General features: G+C 48.2%; 2 protein-coding genes and 1 pseudogene across 49 annotated transcripts; 1 reads left to right on the top strand and 2 right to left on the bottom strand.

Moving 5' to 3' along the window:
• Positions 1–340: 340 nt before the first annotated feature.
• Positions 341–10479, bottom strand: RT1-CE15-ps1 (RT1 class I, locus CE15, pseudogene 1). The gene is given in 8 exon segments (XM_087598470.1): positions 341–1865; positions 2016–2063; positions 2182–2211; positions 2894–3004; positions 3113–3388; positions 5555–5830; positions 6016–6480; positions 10473–10479. Coding segments are annotated over 6 exon segments (1152 nt in total). The 3' UTR covers positions 341–1865; positions 2016–2063; positions 2182–2194.
• Positions 2887–6286, top strand: RT1-V1-ps1 (RT1 class I, locus V1, pseudogene 1; annotated as a pseudogene).
• On the bottom strand, positions 8303–19551 carry RT1-T18 (RT1 class Ib, locus T18). 48 transcript variants are annotated; one of them, XM_087597980.1, is made up of 12 exons: positions 18854–19532; positions 17453–17778; positions 14913–15087; positions 14244–14443; positions 13768–14037; positions 13319–13594; positions 12510–12646; positions 11348–11623; positions 11099–11212; positions 10683–10742; positions 10562–10601; positions 10044–10411 (listed from the first exon to the last, which is right to left on the bottom strand). In XM_087597980.1, exons 4-8 carry the CDS (start codon positions 14314–14316, stop codon positions 11603–11605), a joined length of 777 nt encoding a protein of 258 aa, XP_087454106.1. In that variant the 5' UTR covers positions 14317–14443; positions 14913–15087; positions 17453–17778; positions 18854–19532; the 3' UTR covers positions 10044–10411; positions 10562–10601; positions 10683–10742; positions 11099–11212; positions 11348–11602.
• Between the last annotated feature and the right edge of the window lie 1637 nt (positions 19552–21188).

Raw genomic sequence — 21188 nt, 5'->3', positions numbered from 1 at the left:
AGATTAGAATACATTGGCAGAGTTGGGTTGAGGCCAAGCAGAGCAACTGAGAGGCTGAGAGCAAAGCCAGGTTGAATAAATCAGCTGGGAGTGGAGTTTCAGCCAGAACAGCTGAGTAGACCCAGCCATCCAGAGTTCAGAAAAACCAAGAAAAGTTCAGAGGGTGAAAACTCTCTAGGCCTATATTAGAGTATCTGGATGCTATAACCTTCAAGGACTAGGCCTAGTTACCTGACTGAGGCAGTAAGTCTCCCAGGCAACCATTACAATAGGACAATGAAAGATACTTTTACAACCCACTCTAAATACAATGTTACTTCAGCATCCTGTGAGTCAAATGGATATTTGCAGATCTTCTTGTCTTACGGATTTAATTAAAAAAAAGAAACAACAACAACATGTAACATCTGATACAACAATAGATGATACAAGTTTGTCAACTTTTCTCAAAAGTATCATTAGAATAAGTTGTAAAAAAGATTTATTTATTTTATGGATATGAGTACACTGTTGCTCTCTTCAGACACAACAGAAGAGTGTATCAGATCCCATTACAGATAGTTTTGAGCCACCATGTAGTTGCTGGGAATTCAACTCAGGACCTCTGGAAGAGCAGTCAGTGATCTTATCAGTTTAACCAATGAGCCAATTGTCCACCTGGTAAAGTGTTTTTGTTTTTGTTGTTTTAGTGTCACATTTGTCTTAGTCATTGTTCTGTGACTGTGAAGAGACAGGAGGACAATGGCAATTCTTATAGAAGAAAGCATTCGATGGGGCTGCTCTGCAGTTTCAGAGGTTTTGCTCATTGTAATCACATGGGAGGATGTTGGCATGGAAGCCGGCAAGGTCTTGAAGATGGAGCTGGGGACTCTACATCTGGTTCCTCAGGCAGCAGGAAGAGAGCCTCTGGGACTAGCTCTGGATTTGGAAACTTTTAAGACCACCCCAGTGACACACCTCCTAATCCCTTTAAATAGTGCCACTCCCTAATGACCAAGCCTTCAAGTCTATAGGCCAATGGGGGCCATTTTCATTCAAACTAACATACCTGGTCCAAAGTATGTAGGCCTATCATAATGTCAAACACATTCAATTCAGCTTCGAAAGTCCCCATAATCTGTCAGTCTCCAACACCTTAAAAGTTCAGAATTCATAGTCTCTTCTGTGACTCAAGACAATCTCCTAATACAACCTTTTTAGAAAGAAAATCAAGGTGCACGTGCTGTACTTCTACCACACAATGGCCCAGGGGGTACATTTTTGTTTCAGAAGGAAGGAAAAGCAGCAAAGTGAGGCAGTGTTAGATCACAGACTAAACTCCAGCTGGACAAACTGTAAACTACATCCCCATGTCTGACGCCTAAGCTCTCTTCAGATCTCCAAGTCCTGTCAGCTGTGTTGTATGCAACACACTTCTCTGTCCAGGCCGATTGACACCTGCTAGCGATTTTCCTGCTCAAATCATGAAGATTGGCTTCTCCCATATCTTGGATTCTCTAGGAAACTCCAGGTCTTACTTTCATAGCTTCCCAAAAGGACTCTCTCCACCCCATTGTCACACAAGATCCCATAGAGAACTCCTGTCCCACCTGACACTCGCACAGGAAACACAGATTCTGGAAGGTTCTCCATCTGCTATTTATTTCCTTCACAATGCTCTGACTGTGCTCAATCCCTTAACTTCCCCACCAGTGAACTGCACAGGTCAAGGAGTTCACATTCAGATTCAGATGTTCAGTGTGGAGGTGAGGAGAGGCAGCCCAGGACAGCCTGGAGCTGACAGGATGCAGATGACCCCAGTGTCTGTTGGACCAGGAAGGTTGACTGTGGAAGGGATGACAGCCAGTGCAGGTCCCACGTGGCAGCTGTCCCAAGATAGAGAACAAGAGTCAACACTGTCAGTATGAAAACATCTCAAAGCCCCACCTCTCATTCAAAGGTCTCAACCTGAGAGGCCCAGGAACCCAGTTCTCTCCTGTTTGCCTCAGACCTAATACTATGTCCCCAGGTGTCACCTTTTCAAGTCTCCAGAGACAAGTCAGAGGTCTGGGAACTGTTCCCATCTGCAGGAGAAGAAATACCAAGGCACACTCAGGAGACTGACATGCGGGGTGGAGGAAGAACCTTCAGCTCAGCTCCCACCCTGAGTACCTCAGGCACAATTTTCTCTCACATACTGACCTGCAGCAGGAGCCTAGCCTCTGTTTCCCCCTGTAAGAAAAAAAGCTGTGAGAGATCATGGAAGTCCTGGTCCCAGGAAATTTCCAGAACAATAGCAGCAGACCAGGGAAGGTTCAGGTGGCATGAGGAAGGAGTTGTGCAGGGAATGAACCCAGGACAGCCTGTGATCTGTGGCTGTGCAGGGTCCTTCCCCTCTGACCTCTGACCTCTGACCTCTGACCACAGAGATTCTTGTGTAGATCACCTCCACCATCAGGGTTATTCCTCTCTCCTTCATTTTCCTTGTGCTTTACTAAATGTCTGATGGGTGTCAGCAGACATATCCAGAGATGGCACGGTTGTGCTTATGGTATATGTGTATTGTGCTTTTGGTGTATGATTTGTATTGTGCTTGTGGTATATGTGTATGGTGCTTATGGCATATGTGTATTGTACTTATGGTATATGTGTATTGTGCTTATGGTGTATGATGTGTATTGTGCTCATGGTATATGTTTATTGTGCTTATGGTATATGTGTATGATGCTTATGGTATATGATATGTATTGTGCTTATGGTATATGTGTATTGTGCTTATGATATATGTGTATTGTGCTTATGGTATATGTGTATGGTGCTTATGGTATATGTGTGTTGTGCTTATGGTATATGTATATTGCTTCTTCTTTACAATGGACCCTTGTGAAAGAACCAAGTAGCAGCCCTTACATACCTTTTTGCCTTTTCATCCACCTAACACCACAAATGATGAAACCTATGATGACCATAGCTCCAAGGACAGCACCAACAATGGCTACGATGCTCGTCATGGACGTGGGAGGCTCTGGGAATAAGAGGGGAGGAAGGGAAATAGAGGGTCATGGCTCCAGTCATTAGGCCTGACCTTCTCCAGGGTTTAGAGAAGGTTCCAGCGTTCCCACACCCTCCTTACCCCATCTCAGGGTGAGGGGCTCAGGCAGCCCCTCATGCTCCACACGGCATGTATAATACTGGTCCTCCCCAGAAGGCACCACCACAGCTGCCCACTTCTGGAAGGTTCCATCCCCTGAAGGCCTGGTCTCCACAAGCTCCATGTCCTGGGTCAGGTCCTCCCCATTCAACTGCCAGGTCAGGGTGATGTCAGCAGGGTAGAAGCCCAGAGCCCAGCACCTCAGGGTGACATCACCTTCAGGTCTGGGGTGAAGGGTCACATGTGCTTTTGGTGGATCTGAGGAGAAAAGTTGGAAAGTTCAGCCATTTTTCTTTCTTCTGGTGCCTTGAGCAGTGCCCATGAGACTCTCCTGGGAATGGACTGAATCAGGTGTGGTAGAGGTCAAAATCTCTCTTAGGTAGCTTAGACACAGTGTTCTGGATAATCTTATCATTTGGAAATTCTAGATCTGGGTTAAGCTGGCCACGGTAAGAGACTTCAGGTGCTCACTAGGAAAAGTGACTTCATCCCTGATCGGGTTGGCCAGACACTCAGCCTCACTGGAGTCAACTCCAAAGACCTCATGTGTGCACTGAGAACGGGCCCTGAGGAAGGTCATGGCTCCCAAGGGCTGCAAATGCAAGTTTAAGGGACTTGGTTATTTCAGGATCTTCCCTCCTTGCCTCCTGGGACACACCCTGAGCTGTCCTGAGAGACAGCCTGGCAGAATTGAGAGTCTATTCTGATAAAGGGTGAAGAGTCCCAAGAGACCTTTCCTCCTCCCGTGTGCAGACAGGGAGAGGATGGGAAACTGAGTCAGAAAAAAACAGCCAGAGTTCTGTCTCAAGTCAGAATTAGACAACGATGTCCTTCTCCAGCATCTCCTTTGAGATAGTGATGACATCAAATGTCAAAGCAATGCATCCCCACTATTCCCTAAAGCATACAAGATAAGATTTTGGGGGAAAAACAGATCCCACGCTAGACATAATTTCTCGACAGTTTTTCTGGGATGAATTAAGAGTCTCACCTTTCGCTTTGACACACATGATGTTGAAATTGAACAAAGACCCTTGTTTCAAAATTGAACAACTAAACCTCCCACAGAAAACCTAGGGGGGAGCCTTTATATTGGAGTGGGGAATGACTTGAGCTAGAACAGCAGTGCACAGGAGCTCATGAGGTCCTGTGTCAGCATGGTCATAAATTCTGTACATAGCAAAGGACAGGATCAGCAGGGGGAACAGAGGCCACTGCAGGAGAAACTCTGCACCAGCTGCACTGCACACAAGGGACTAAAGCCTCCACTTTATAAAGGACTGAAGAAATTAAATACCAAGGAAGTATCATTTCCAAACAGCAAATGGATGAGGGAAATGACCATAGACACAGTGCACACACTTGGTCCACATGTAAACGTGCAGGCAAAACACTCCTACATGTAAAAGAATAAAATAAATGTGGAAAATGAAACCAGTATTTGAGATTAACAGTCAGCCCAGTCAGAATGTCTGTCATCAATAAATCTGACATCGAGTGATGGAGAGGATGTGGACAGAGAAGATCCTATTCACTGTTGGGGGCTGTGATTTAATAGAGCCATTGTGGAAACCATTCCTCAGCAAATTAGAAATACAAAGACCACATGACTCATCTAATTCATTCCTGTGGATATACCCATAGAATTTCACACCGTACTGTAAATATATTACCACTCTGTGGTTTTTGCTGCTTCAGTTTCTAGAGCAAAGAGCTGGGGCCAACCCAGTGTGCACTGACAGTGGAAAGAATAATGAAAGTTTGATATGCCTATAAAATGGAATACTGTTCAGCTCTGAACAATGTAATCACCAACAACCTAGGAAAATGGATGAACTTAGCACAGATAATATTAACCAAGGTCACACAAGCCCAGGAAGAAAACTACTCAGTCTTTCCTCCTGTGTGTGATATAGCCTACAGCATATGTATTTACGTAAGCAAGTGTACATCTGTGTAGAGTATAACATGACCAAAAGTCAACAAGAAAGGTAAACACTGGGAGGTGAGAAGAGACTGAGTGCAGGTCATCACCTAGAGTCATGGAACAGGATAAGGGGCCAACTGTTTTCTAGTTCTAACTCAGTTGTGAAACTCTCTCTCTCTCTCTCTCTCTCTCTCTCTCTCTCTCTCTCTCTCTCTCTCTCTCTCTGTTGGTGCTGGGTTTATGTTTGATAATGGATTCGTAAAATTCAAAGTGAATCTCCAGCGGTTCAGAATGTTTACTCTACTGGATAGACCATCACTGAGATGTACAGCTCTTGTGGTTAATTTCAGTGTGTGATTTGTTTTTGGTCACTTAAAAAAAATATAAGTAACTAAAAACTAAAAGAGACAGGGGCATCACCCAGCTGATGGTTTCCTCTTCCTCAGGACGAGCCCCAACCTAAGGGCAGAGGGAGGAGTTGCCACAGGCCACTGCACCTGTGCGCAGCAGCGTCTCCTTTCCGTTCTCCAGGTATCTGTCGAGCCACCCCACGCAGGTCCTTTCCACGTAGTTCTTGTAATACTTCGCAAAATCAGCCTGTTCCCACTTGCGTCGGGTGATCTGCGCTGCAAAGTCCGTGGCCTTCCGGGTTTTCAGGTCTTCGTTCAGGGCGATGTAATCGCGGCCATCGTAGGCGATCTGCCAGTACCCGCGGACTAATCTCCAGTCCGACCCCACCTCGCAGCCATGCACCTCCTGAACTGTGTGAGAGCCTGCGGGAAGCTATAGTCAGATCCATCTGGCTTCTGGCCCTAGGAATTCCCTCAACTGAAAGTGAAAGTGGGTCTCACGTGTTGGGTACCAGGGGGTCCTGCACTTTTCAGGAGTTCCTCCGGACCCCTCCGGCCCCTTTGTCGGGAGGTGGAGGAGTCCTGACCTCAGACCCGGGGTCACTCACCGCCCTCGCTCTGGTTGTAGTAGCGGAGCAGGGTCCTCAGGTTCACTCCGTAAATCTGCTCTTAGCCACTGACGATCTGGGTCTGCTCCTCCCAATACTCCGGCCCCTCCCGCTCCATCCACCGCGCCCGTGCCTCCATCCTCGGATTCTTCGTGTCGCTATCGAAGCCCACGAACTCCGTGTCGTCCACGTAGCCGATGGTAATGAACCGGAGCTCCCCGAAGTCGGGCCGGGACACGGCGGTGGTGAAATACCGCAGCGAGTGTGAGCCTGGGGACAGCGAGCGGTTAGACCCCGAACTCCTCCAGCCGCGCTGATGCGTGGGTCCGGCGGGGAGCAGGGGCGGGGCTTCGGACGGGAGTGGAGCAGGGGCGCAGGGTCTGGTGCGCGACCCGGGGACGCGGCGGCTGCTACAGTGCGCTCCCCATCCCTCCCCGCAGAGGCCATTTCCCTCCGATCCCCGCACTCACCGCGCGGCTCTGGCCCACCAAAGAGGCTGCAAGCATCAGGAGCAGCAGGCGGGACACCATCGCCCCCCAACTGAGATCAGGGGCGCAACTGAGTTCTGCAGGCTGCCTGCACTTTACCACCAGTTCGCGCGTCCCAGGCTGGTTGCTTCCCCAAGATCGCGTCACCCAATGAGGGGCGAGACCTGCCACCGTCAACAGTATCCGGGCGGAAGGACCTGATACAGGTTAGGAGCAGAAGTCAAACTGGGGAGATCAGGAACTGCCATCTCAAGCCTTCCCCACCCCTGACCTCACTGCCTGGAGACTAAGACTTTAACTTAAAATTGAAATAAATTGCTAAGATAGAAAGGCCGGACAGGATAATTCCTCGTCTTTGAACATTGTAGCTTCAGCTCAGAGTTCCCTGACTTCCCAAGGGAGATTGTTGGAGAACTGCACTTCTCAGGAATCTGCTGCACTGTAGCAAAGCAGCCAAGCCCAGCATCTGGAGACTCCAAACAAAGTCTTCCCACAGTGTGTGACAGCAGGAGTGCTTGGGTGAGTTTGGCTCAGCAACTCTCTCAGGTCCTGTTTTCTTCTTGCTGTTTTCTCAAGGCTTCTTTAGAGCTGGGGTCTCATGAGATAAGGCTTCTTAATGGCCTCTGGAAAGGACTCGGGGTTTCTGCTGCCTGTCCCCAGGATTCCTCTGTCTCTATTTACCTAGGTCTCTCTTGAGACTGCTCTTGACAGCTTATTTACCGAGTCAGCTACCAGAGAGAGAGAAAGAGAGAATGAGAGAGAATGATAGAATATTACAGAGAGAGAATGATAAAATATGTGTGCAATATGCCGTTTTAGGCAGTCCCAAAACATGACCATACCACCAGCCTCTCTCTGTCAGGGAAAAGGAGGACCTAAGAGGATGGGATTAATCCCATACAAATCAAGGGCAGAGCTACAAATCTGTGAAAATTCACTCTAAATACAATGTTACTTCAAGGGCTGGAGAGATGGCTCAGCAGTTAAGAGCACTGACTGTTCTTCCGGAGGTCCTGAGTTCCATTCCCACCAACCACATGGTGGCTCACAACCAACTGTATTGGGATCTGATGCCTTCTTCTGGTGTGTCTGAAAACAGAACAGTGTACTCATAGATAAAATAAATAGATAAATATTAAAACAATGTGACTTCAGCATCCTGTGAGTCAGATGGACTTTTAGTGATCTTTTTGTAAGGTTTTAGATTTTAAAAAAAAACTTACACTTTGATACAACAAAAGAAAATACAAGTTTCTCAGCTTTTCACTAAAGGGGTTTACAGTAATTATTTAAAGTTCGGCTTGTGTCTTAATTATTGTTCTCTTGCTATGAAGAGACACCAGGACCATGGTAGCCACAATAAAAACAACAATAGAAACAAAACAAGAACAACGACAACAGAAATCATTTAACTCCTGGCTTCATTATAGTTTCAGAGGTTTAGTCCATGGTCCTCATGGAGAGCAGCAAGCTGTCATGTATGCAGGCATGGTGTTGGAGCTGTAGCGGGGAGTTCTACAACTGGTTCCCAGAGCAGCAGGAAGAGAGCCTCTGAGCCTGGCTTGGGCTTCGGAATGTTCCAAGACCATCCTGAGTGACCCACCTCTTTTTTTTTTCTTTTCTTTTTTTTCCCCGGAGCTGGGGACCGAACCCAGGGCCTTGCGCTTGCTAGGCAAGCGCTCTACCACTGAGCTAAATCCCCAACCCCGAGTGACCCACCTCTTAAGGAAGTAGATAGTGCCTCCTCCTAGTGACCAAGCATTCATATATGAGCCTATGGGGGCCATTTTCATACGAACTACCATATTCTATGACCTGTCCCTATAGGATTGTACCTATGTCATAGTATAAATGACATTGAGCCCAACTTTGAAAGTTCCCATAGTCCACCAGTCTCAACAGCATGGTTAGTTCAAAGTTCACAGTGTCTTCTGAGACTCAAGGGAACCTCTTAGCTGCATCCCCTCTATAAAGAAAATCAAAAGCACATCACATAGTTCAAATATACAATGGTGTAGGATGCACATTTATGTTTCAAAAGGAAGAAAAAGGGGCAAAGTGAGGAAATGCTGGATCACAGACTAAAATCCAGCTGGCCAAACTGCCACCTGCTTCTCCATGTCTGGTGCCGAAGCTCTCTTGAGTTCCTAACTCCTGCCAGCTCTGTTGGCTGCACCACACTTCTCTCATTCAGGATGGTGCACACCTGGTGACAGCTTTCCTTGGGAAAACCTGAAGACTCTGGCATCTTCCATATCTTGTGTTCTCCAGTGAAATCCAGGACTCCCTCTCCCAGCCTTGCTCAATGACCTTTCTTGGCCTCCATCGAGGGATACCCTAGACATGCAAATAGAGAGAGATTGCGAAAGCCAGAAGGAAGCTGTTAAGTTCTGCTGCTTGCTGGGGCTGTAACACGGCCCCTCATTCATTTACATCGTGACCATCTGTGTGGTTTTGGTGGTTTCCTTCTCTGCTTAAGGTTTTCTTTAGTTCCCTTTCACGGGTTGGAAGCTTCATTATGGGGGGCTTGTCCCTGTCTCCCACTTAGCACCACCCTTTTCTTCAGAGTTTATTTCTGAAGACGTAGTCTTGAGAAACTGACTTAGTCCGAGCTCTGGACTTAGCTCCAATGCACTTCATGCCGATCCTTCTCTCCTCACACTGCACATCTTGTGCTGTTCCTCATATAGCTTCCTCCTTTCCCTTACACAGCTGCATGAGTGTGGCCATGAAAAACCAAGCGACACAGGTAATACTAGACTCTCATGAAGTCTCTTCTGCCAACATCATTAATCCAAAACCCTCAGATTTAATCTGAGGCAGTTTTTTATTTGCTATAGGCTGGAAAGCAGCCACCTTCTCCAAAATATTAGAAGAATTATCTCTAAGCCACTTACTTCTTATTCTTACTTCTTAATTCTTATTCTTCCCCTCTGAAACTTCTTTACCTGGGCCCCCACAGTGCCCTCAGCTCTGTCTTTCATGGCCCTACTAGCATGGCTGCTTAGGCCCTGCTTCATGCATTTAAATGCTCTTCCAGTTCAAAGTCCATTCATCCACATTTTGCCAAGGAGCAGCATGGTCAGGCTGGTCCCAGAAATTCCAGGCTCCCAGGGACCAAATTTTCAAGATAGGGTTTCTCTGTGTAGTCATGAGTGTCCTACAGAGGCTGACCTGGAACTCAGTGATTTTCCTGCCTGCCTCCTGAGTGCTGGGATTAAAGGTGTTCCCCACCACTGCCCAACAAATTCTTCACTGCTAATCTCAAGTTTGTAGCTACATGGGAAGGCCTGGTACAGCCTTGAGGGCTCATATCCCTTGTCACAGAACAAAGCTCAAGCCATGCCTCCCTAGGATCAGAGTCTGTCAGCCAGGGGCTCTATTAAGTGCCAAGTACCAAGGAGATATAACTGAGGAATGACCAGAACAGCAAGGAAGTGCACATGGACTGAGCTCCTCCTGCCATAGCCCCATTTGCATGCAGATGCCACAGAGGACTCCTGTCCAGCTAACACTCAAGACAGGAAACACAGATTCTGGTAGGTTCTCCATCTGCCATTTATTTCCTTCGCAATACTCTGAGTGTTCTCAATCCAGTAACTTCCCCACCAGTGAACGGCTCAGGTCAAGGAGTTCACATTCAGATCCTTATTTCTGTGTGGAAGTGAGGAGTTGCAGCCCAGGGCAACATGGCGCTGACTGGATGCAGATGTCTTCTGCTGTCTAAGGTTGGCTATGCCAGGGAAGACAGGCAGTGCACAGACAGGGTCCTGGAGTACAGGGGTGGGCTGGGCTCTTCAGATTTCCCCATTGTGTCCACAGCCAAAAGCATAAATCCACAGACATTGATGTCCAAAGGGAATCCACTGTTTCTATGTCAGAACTTGCCACTGGGTTCCACCAGGCAGCTGTCCCAAGATATAACACAGGAGTCAGCACAGTCAGTAGGAAAACATCTCAAAAGCTCACCTTGCATCCACACGTGTAAATCTGAGAGGCCCAGGGACCCAGTCCTCTCCTGTTGGCCTCAGCCCCAATTCAAAGACCCTAGGTGTTACCTCTTCAAGTGTCCTGAGAGAGGTCAGGAACTTTCCTTGCCTGCAGTAGAAGAAACAAGTAACAGGAGACTGACAAGTGGGGGTAGAGAAAGAACCTTGGCTCAGCTTCCCCCCCAAGTACCTCAGGGACAACTGTTCCCTCACATTGTGACGGCAGCAGGATCATAATCTCTGTCTCCTCCTGTAAAAACAAAAAACAAAACAAACAAACAAAAAAAAAAACACATGTGGGAGACCAAGGATTTCTGGACCCTGGACATCGTATTCGGGGAACGATCGAAGGCCAGGCTGGACATCTGTAGTGTTTAGCATGAGACTTGTCCTCTGACCTCTGACCTCTGACCTTTGAGAATGATGTGCAGACCTCTCACCACCATCACCATTATGAATCTGTCTTGTACTGTAAGGTGAGTGTCTGCAAACTGACCTAGAAAGGGGCAAGCTTGTGCATAAGGGGTCTGTGTTTTGATTTATATTCATAAAGCATCCTTCTTAAAGACCTAAAAGAACAAAACCCAGCCACAGACTCTTCCATACCCTTGTTCTTTCTCATGCACATCACAGCACCTCCAGTCATAAAACCTAAGATGGCCATAGCACCAAGGACAGCACCAACAATGACCCTGGTCCGCATTCTGGACTGAGGAGGCTCTGAGAAGGGAAGGGTAAGGACATGAAAGGAAAGTGAGAAACATGATGTCCCCAGCTCTCAGCCCTGACCAGCTCAGGGTCTGCAGAAGGCTCCAGCTTTCCCTGACCCCAGTTCTGCACCCACACCCTCCTTACCCCATCTCAGGGTGAGGGGCTCAGGTAGCCCCTCATGGTACACATGACATGTGTACTTCTGCTCCTCCCCAGAAGGCACCACCAGAGCTGCCCACTTCTGAAAAGTCCCATCCCCTGCAGGCCTGGTCTGTATAAGCTCCATCTCTTGGTTCAGTTCCTCCTCCTCCTTCTTCCAGATCAGAGTGATGTCAGCAGGGTAGAAGCCCAGGGCCCAGCACCTCAGGGTGACATCACCTTCATGTCCGGGGTGATGGCTCACATGTGCCTTTGGAGGATCTGAGGAGAAGAGTTGGAATGTTTGAGCATCTTGTGTTCTTCCTGGGGACTCCAGATTTGCTTGTGAGATGGCCTGGGAAGGAAAGGACTAGAGCAATGTCAATGTCCCCCAGTACCTTAGATACAGTGTTCTGTAAACTCTAGACATTATGCTCAGGATCAGCTATGTGTCCCAAGAGGAAAAAAATGGACCTCTGCTTTTGTCTGGGTGGGGCTCAGAGATTCAGCATCACTGATGTCAGACTTCACAGAGGGTGGGTGTGGGCAGAGAACAAGACCTGAGAGAAGCCATAGCTCAAAGAGATGCAGATTCAAGGGAGCAGCTTCCTGTTCTTTCAGGAACCCTGTCTTCATCCTGAGGAGACTCTGAACTGTCCAGAGACAAAGGTGCTCCCTTGGGAGAGCCAGGCTCTGATACAGTCAGGAAGCACAGGAGTGCTCTCCCCCTCCTACACTGAAGAGAGAGAGCAAAAGGCTGGAAGCATCAGTCAAATGAAGAGACACCAGCATTTCTGGGAAGATCAGGAATAAGAAGGGAGTGTCCACTCTCCACTCTGATCCTTGATATGGTGCTTGACCTTTCAGCTCTTGCCATTAGACAACCCAGGTGTACCAACAGTTAAGTGCATAATGAAAATATGGTACACACAAAATACTAGCCGTGCATTTATTGTGTAAAAGACTCCCCATGATAACATGTCATAATACATGTTTATATTCTAATGTAACCATATGCCGTAATCAAATACAAGTCTGGCTACTCGCAAAAAAAAAAAAAATGGTGTACAAAAGAAATGGAATCCTGTTCAGCTATACACAATGTAATTCCAAATTTTCTCAGGAAAATGAATGGACTTTGAATATACAATATTAAATGAAGTCTCACAATCTCAGAACAGGAACAGGAAATAAAAACCACATAGTCAGGGGGCTGGAGAGATGGTTCAGCAGTTAAGAGCACTGACTGTTCTTTCCAGGGCTCTGAGTTCAAATCCCAGCAACCACGTGGTGTCTCACAACCATCTGTAATGAGATCAGATGCCCTCTTCTGGTGTGTCTGAAGACAGAGACAGTGTACTCACACATATAAGAGAAATAAACCTTAAAAAAACAACAACATTGTTTTTGCTCATATAGGCGCTTTAGCCAACGCCAAAGCTATGTGTACTTGCTAATAAATGTACTTGTTATTTGTATCTTGATATAATGAAATCAGGAAAGGCTAATATGTGAAGATGAGCGAGGACTAAATGTAGATAAAGGACATCATGAGCCATGGAAGGTAATAATTGATAAGTACTTCTAATTCTGTCACCAAACCCCTCTCTCTCTCTCTCTCTCTCTCTCTCTCTCTCTCTCTCTCTCTCTCTCTCTCTCTCTGCCCTGGCTTTCTGGCTTTCTCTCTCTCTCCCTCCCTCCTCCCCCCTCTCTCTCTGTCTTATGCCCTCCACGACCTCTCTGGTACTGGAAAGTGATGAGTATATTTATTGGAAAACATGTAAAATCCAGTGTTAACCTCTACTGTTTGATAATGGCGATTCTAATTGTATCCAAGTTCACTGAGCTATGTAAAGCCTTTGATTTGCATAATTTCCACAAGAACAAGCTAGATGGGCATTTCTCAGCTGATGAACTTCTTTGTCTGGACCAAGCCCAGCACAGAGGCAAAGGGAGGAATGACCCGAGGTCCCGCACCTGTACACTGCAGCATCTCTTTTCTATTCTCCAGGTATCTGAGCAGCGAATCCTTGCATGGGCCCTCTAAGTAGGTCCTGCGGAGCTCTGCATAACCAGCCTGCTCCCACTTGAGTCTGGTGATCTGCGCCGCCCTGTCCTCTGCTGTCCAAGTCTTAAGATCTTCGTTGAGGGTGATGTAATCTCGGCCATCGTAGGCATACTGCTCATAACCGCGGAGGAGGCTCCCATCGGATTCCACGTCACAGCCATACATCACCTGGATGATGTGAGAGCCTGCCCCCCCCCTCGGTCAGACCCGTCCATGTTAGGACTTCTAACTGAAAGTTTCTAACGGAAAGGGACACCAGGTCCCTTTTGCACCAGGTGCTTAGGCGGCTTGGGTAAGTGGGAGAGGAGTGGGGACAGATATAGAGGGTCAGGACCCTCAGATTTAGAGGGTTACTCACCGTCGTGGCTCAGGTTGTAGTAGTCAAGCATGGTCTGTAGGTTTCCTCGGAAAAACTGTGCATTGCTTGTGACGATCTCTGTCTCCTTCTGCCAATACTCGGGGCCCTCCTGCTCCACCCAGGACGCACGTAGCTTATATCTCGCACTCTCCCCTGCGCTGTTGAAGCGCACGAACTGTGTGTCGTCCACGTAGCCCACAGCGATGTACCAGGACTCGCCGGGTGCAGGTCGGGACAGGGCGGTGTAGAAATACCGCAGAGAGTGTGACCCTGGGGGTGGCGTGAGGTGAGACCCCCGAGCTCCTCCCGGGTCCCTGGGCTGGTGCGCACGACAAGAAGTGAGCAGGACTCAGGCCTCTTGGGTGGAGAAAGGGCGGAGGGTCCGGTGGGGGATACAGGGACTTGGGAAGAGGCTTCCCGATTTAGGACCCTGCCACTGCCTGAAGAGTCTGGTTCCCTCTTGATCCCACACTCACCTGAGCAGGTCTGGGTCTCGCCTGGCGACGTCGCCAGGAGGAGAAGGAGGGCGCTGGGCACCATGTTTCCCATCCTCTGGTTAGGGCGAGCGAAAGACAGTTGTATAAAGTCCTAGACTTTGTAACTTGCAATCACAGAGAGTTTTATGGCATTTTCTATGCACCGGCTCTCAACAGGACGGTGAGGGCTTGGAAGCCACCTGACAATGGCCCAGACAGCAAGAAGTGAAACCACAGGTCTGCCCTACCCAAGCCCGCACCCAGCTCTCAGCCCTCAGACCCTGAAAGCCACTCCTGGAAACTTGGGACTTTGCCCTGACTCCTTCCTCTGCACTGAACCCTGCATATAACGTCCTCTATCTGAACCCTGGGCCAGAATGTCATACTGTAATCAAAGTGGAAACCTTCAGGGTGAGAGCAGTTGCTTTGCTCCTTCCCACCTCCACAGCCAACTCCATTGTGATGGCCCTTAGGTGGTCTGGAATGCAGTGTTGTCTTTAAAGCAGGAGGCTTGATCCTGCAAGCACCACACAGGAGGAGTCTGTGTCCACCTGTAGTGGCTTGGGGTTAGGGTTAGCTCACACTGCCAAGCCCGACTGCTCAGGGATCTGTGTTCTAAATACATAAATGGCCCAAACAGCCTCGTGCTAGTCCCACAGCGGGTCCTACCTGGCTTCTGACAGGTTCCCCCTGCACTGGGGAAGTAACAGCCTTGCACACCAGCAGCAGCCTGTCAGCTTCTTGTTATTTCCTTCCTGCTGCAACTTCTTCCCTTGTTAGCCTGACTTCTCTCCAACCTCTCAGGAGCACTGTTACTGTGCGGACCCCATGCCAGTATTGTCTTCTGAGAAATGGGAAGATGTTTTCATCATTGTCCTGATCTCTAAGTTGCCCAGAACAGCCAACTACCCCAATATTCCCCTCTGAGGTCTCTTAACACTAAGAGCCATTCATCTACAGCTGTCTTAGACTTCTTCTGCTTATAGAAGTGCATGCACAATCGTACAAGCATATGCAGGAACATGCACAGACACATCTCATACACAGTCAGATGAACACACACACACACACACACTCACACAGTTACACATACATTCACACAGATACAACCACACACATACTCCCATAGGTATTCCTACACACACATTCACAAACACATTCACATACTCACACACAAACACACACACTCATACCCTCAAGCACACACATACAGACACATTCACACAACCCCCACATTCACATACACTCAGACACCTATTCACACACACCCACTCACACCCACTCACATACACACTCAAACACATATATTCACACACACTCACACACACTTACATACACTAACACACACTCCCACACCTTCACACACACACACACACACTCACACAATTGCACATACATTCACACAGATTCAATTACACACATACTCCCATAGGTATTCCTACATACACATTCACAAACACATTCACATACTCACACGCAAACACACACACTCATACCCTCAAGCACACACATACAGACACATTCACACAACCTCCCACATTCACACATACACTCAGACGCCTATTCACACACACACACACTCATATGCACTCAAACACATATATTCACATACACACACACACTTACATACAATAAGACACACTCACACACCTTCACACAAAGACACACACTCTGACGCACTAACACATTCACATACAGTCACACACATATGGCCACACACATTCACATGCTAACACACAATAACACACACACTCATGTATACTCATACATTCACACACAGAATATTCACATACACACTAACACACATGTATTGACACACATTCACTCACATGTACACTCACACACATATTCACACATAGTCACACATGTTCAATACACACTCTCACACACATTTATACAGACACATGCATACACACACACTCTCACACATGCTCACACACACTCGCACACACATACACTCACAAACACACACATGCGCACACACAAACACACACACAAATGCACACACACACTCTCACACACATTAATACACACACACACTCACACTCACACTCACACACAAACACCCTTCCTATCAACATGGCCTGTTGCTCTCCCTTTCCAGCCTTCATGCTTCCTCTTGTCCTTGAGTCTGTGAACATGGCTGTCTCTTTTCCCCTCTGGGCTCCCCAGTGGAGCTCAGATGATGGCTTCAGTTGCTGCCCATTTTGGTTCTCCTTTCCCTGGATGGATTTGTTGGTTGCCTCCAATGCACTCAGAAGACTCCCTGTCACTCTCCAGGCCTTCCCATGATCCCCATCAGCACAGACAGTCTGAGGCCAGCCAGCCTGGGATTCTCCCTCGAGACCATGTCCACATCTGGAGTCAACTCCCTCCTTTAGTTTCTGCCCTCTGGCTCACTGCACAGATTCTTATGCAATCTCTGGACCTCAGACCTCAGAGTACTGCTTTGCAATGCAAGGAGAGCATTCAGACATCCCCTGAGGAGTGAAGCATCCTCACTCAGGCATTGTTGTGTGGCATTGCTGACAAGTGCAGGAGGCAGCAGTGATGACATACATGAGAGACAGAGAAAGCTCACGTCCTTGACAGGGCTGAGGTGACTAAGTTGTCAGGCACTGTCCCTGACTGTCTGCAAAGTGGGAAAAGGCCATAACCTTCCTTCCACAACAGCTCTTACTTTTACCATCAGGAAAACACTGTGGTCACACCAACAGGGCACATTTCACTCCCTGGCCTGCAGCCAGCTCAGGGCAGCACTATGGGCCACAGCATCCAGAGCAAGCAACCTGTGGCTTCACCCTGGCAACTGGGGTCATGCAGACCTGGGTGTTGGATGAGCCAAGGATCAAGAGGAAGGGAGATCCTCTCTGCCGACAAATTTGACCTCAGCTTCTGAGTCCTTATTCTTTTCTAGGACAGCTACAGGCATCAGAGTCTTCTGAACTCCTGGGTATCCAGAACCAGCTCCTGCAGCTGGATACACTGGTGATACTCAGACATCCTTCAGACCTCACTAGCAGTAGGTGGACTGTATGTGGACACTTGAAGGCTTGTGGCCTTCTTGAAGCTGTGTAGGTGCAAAATATGTCTGCAGTGCTGCCAGGGTGTCCCAGGATATCTCTTTTCACTTGGTAAATTGCAGGGAAGGCCTAGTTGTCCCGCCCTGCCCCCACTTTCCCGCAGAGGCCATTTTCCTCCCTACCTACCTGGTACTCTTTGGTAGGAGTCTTGGTCCAAGGGTGTGCTCAGTACAGGTTCTGACCAGATGGTCATGGTCCCCAAGTTCTACAGAAAACTGAATCCAAGGAACTGCAAGAAGGGCCCCTTGTTTTATGCAAACCAGGCACGAGGAGACCCTCAGATCCTCTAGACTGTACTTGTGACTGTTTTGAAGTTTTTTGTACAGCAGGCAGTGCTAAGTGTTCATGATCCTGTCTGGCCATGAGGTGCTGGCTCAGCAAGATGTAGGCCAAGCTGAAGCCCCATCAGCAGGTGTGGTTCTCAGGGCCTCGTGTGACTGCCTTGACAGCTCCTGCATCCGGAATACAAGGTGGCAGTTTAGGCATGAGATGCAGGTGGTGTCTACCCAAGCACCCTGGGAGGTTGAGCTATGAGTCTTCAAGAGCCAGGAAGAGCAGGGTTCCTGAGACTTTGAACTCTGCATCTGGTCGCAGCTCTGCTGCCTGCACCCTGGGTGATGGCTGCATTGAGAAGTCACAGAGCTGCAAGCAGAGAATTTGAGGCAAGGCTTGTCTCTCTGCAGTTCAACCTCAGAGCTGTGGAGAGCCCTGACTGCATCAAATATCTCCCTGCCAGGGTGGTTGTTGGCTTTCCAGGGCTGCATCAAACTCAGCTCTTGAACTCACAAACGCCGAGCTCTCTGCGCCCCCTGCTGGTGCTTCTGTATGCTTGCAGATCCATTCCCACCAGCGCACAGACACCCAGTTTTTCTTTCCTCCATTTTTTTTTTTAAGAGTAGAGTAGCGGACTCCCTTGTATCTGGCTCCCCCGAGGCCGGGCCGGGAGATGATGGTGGAAAAAGGCCTCAGCCAGTGTGAGCATGAGGCTGTGAGTGGCGAGACCCACCCCGCAAACACCCCCCTCTTCCTCCTGTGACCTGTCCCTATAGTATTGTAGCCATATCATAATAACAAAAGACATTGAGTCCAACTTTGAAAGTTCCCAGAGTCCGTCAGTCTCAACACTGTGGTTAGTTCAAAGTTTACAGTCTCTTCTGAGACTCAAGGCAATCTCTTAGCTGCAACCCCTCTATAAAGAAAATAAAAAAGCGGGCCACATAGTTCATATATACAATGGCACAGGATGCACATTTCTGTTTCAAAAGGAAAAAATGGAGCAAACTGAGGAAATGCTGGATCACAGACTAAAATCCAGCTGGTCAAACTGCAGCCTACATCCCCATGTCTGATGCCAAAGCTCTCTTCAGATCCCAACTCCTGCCAGCTCTGTTGGCTGTACCACACCTCTCTCTCTCTCTCTCCCTCTCCCTCTCTCTCTCTCTCTCTCTCTCTCTCTCTCTCTCTCTCTCTCTCTCTCTCTCTCTCTCTCCCCCCCCCGTCTCCCCCCCCTCTCTCTGGCTGGTTCACAATTGTTAGCAGCTGTCCTTGGGAAAACCTGGAGACTCTGACATCTCCCAATGTTGGGTTCTCCATCGAAATCCAGGATTCACTCTTCCAGCCTTGCTCAATGGCCTCTCTGCTTCTCCATGGAGGGACCCTCTGGACAAGCGAAGGGGGAGAGATTGAAAAGCCAGAAGAAAGGCGCCAAGTTCTGCTGCTTGCTGGGGCTGGAATGTTGCCCCTCACTTGTTTACATCCTGACCAGCTGCGTGGTTTTGGTGGTTTCCTTCTCTGCTTAAGGTTTTCTTTAATTCCCTTTCACAGGTTGGAAGCTTTGCAGTGGGGGGGCTTGTCCCTGTCTCCCACTTAGCGCCACCCTTTGCTGTAAAGTTTATTTCCCTGAGCACTGGACTTAGCTCCAATGCACTTCATGCTGTTCCTTCTCTCCTCACACTGCACATCTTGTGTTGTTCCTCATGTAGCTTTCTCCTTTCCCTTATACAGCTGCATGAGTGTGGCCATGAAAAACCAAGCAATACAGGCAATATTAGACTCTCATGAAGTCTCTTCTGCCAACACCATTAATCCAAACCCCTCAGGTATAATCTGAGGGATTTTTTTATCTGCTCAACTGCAGAAAGCAGCTACATTCTTCTTCAAAATATTAGAAGAATTGTCTCTAAGCCACTTACTAATGTTCTTCCTCTCTGAAACTTCTTTACCTGGGCCCCCACAGTGCCCTCAGCTCTGTCTCTCACGGCCCTACTAGCATGGCTGCTTAGGCCCTGCTTCATGCATTTAAATGTTCTTCCAGTTCAAAGTCCATTCATCCACATTTTGCCAAGGAGCAGCATGGTCAGGCTGGTCCCAGAAATTCCAGGTTCCCAGGTACCAAATTTTTAAGATAGGTATCCATGAGTGTCCTACAGCAGGATGACCTGGAACTCAGTGATTTTCCTGCCTGCCTCCTGAGTGCTGGGATTAACGGTGTTCCCTACCACTGCCCAGCAAATTCTTCACTGGTAATCTCAGGTTCCTAGCTACATGGGAAGGCCTGGTACAGCCTTGAGGGCTCATAACCCTTGTTACAGAACAAAGCTCAAGCCATGCCTCCCTTCCTAGGATCAGAGTCTGTCAGCCAGGGGCTCTGTTAAGTGCCAAGTACCAAGGAAATATAACTGAGGAATGGCCAGAACAGCAAGGAAGTGCACATGGACTGAGCTCCACCTGCAACAGCCCCATTTGCATGCAGATGCCACAGAGGACTCCTGTCCAGCTTACACTCAACACAGGAAACACAGATTCTGGAAGGCTCTCCATCTGCCATTTATTTCCTTCACAATACTCTGAGTGTTCTCAATCCAGTAAGTTCCCCACCAGTGAACGGCTCAGGTCAAGCAGTGTACATTTAGATCCTTATTTCTGTGTGGAAGTGAGGAGTTGCAGCCCAGGGCAACATGGCGCTGACTGGATGCAGATGTCTTCTACTGTCTAAGGTTGGCTATGCCAGGGAAGACAGGCAGTGCACAGACAGGATCCTGAGTGCAGGGGTGGGCTGGGCTCTTCAGATTTCCCCATTGCGTGCACAGCCAAAAGCATAAACCCCCCAGACATTGATGTCCAAAGAGAATCCACCGTTTAGAAGTCAGAACTTGTCACTGGATTCCACCAGGCAGCTGTCCCAAGATAAAAAACAGGAGTCATCACAGTCAGCATGAAAACATCTCAAAGGCTCACCTTGCATCCAAACTCTGAGATGCCCTGGGACCCAGTCCTCTCCTGTTTGTGTCAGCCCTAATCCTTGGCCTCTAGGTGTCAGTCTTTCAAGTCTCCAGAGACAATCAGGAATTGTCCCTGTCTGCAGTGGAAGTAACAAGGCACACTCTGGAGACTGATGAGTGGCCTGGAGGAACAACCCTTAGGACACTTCCAGAACTATGACTTCAGACCAGGGAAGTTTCAGAAATCACCAGGAAGGGAGATATGCAGGGAATGAATCAAGGCCAGCCTGGAGATCTGTAGTGTTTAGCATGAGGCTTATCCTCTGACCCTTGACCATCAAGAATAATGTGCAGAGCCCTCCCCATCATCATTATGAATCTGTCTTTCACTGTAACCTGAGTGTCTGCAAACAGACACAGAGACGGGCAGGACACAGATGGGTATGTATATTGCTTTACATAAAGAACCATTCTTTAAAAAAGAGAGATTTATTTATTATATATAGCTGTCTCAGACACATCGGGAGAGGGCAGCAGATCCCATTTCAGACAGTTTTGAGCCACCATGTGGTTACTGGGATTTGAAACTCAGGACCTCTGGAAGAGCAGTCAGTGCTCTTAACCACTGAGCCATCTCTCCA

Source organism: Rattus norvegicus, chromosome 20, assembly GCF_021556685.1.
Source record: "Rattus norvegicus strain SHRSP/BbbUtx chromosome 20, alternate assembly SHRSP_T2T, whole genome shotgun sequence".
Classification (NCBI taxonomy): Eukaryota; Metazoa; Chordata; class Mammalia; order Rodentia; family Muridae; genus Rattus; species Rattus norvegicus.
The sequence above is the reverse complement of the archived record's forward strand: the minus strand, read 5'-3'. Positions and strand labels throughout refer to the sequence as shown.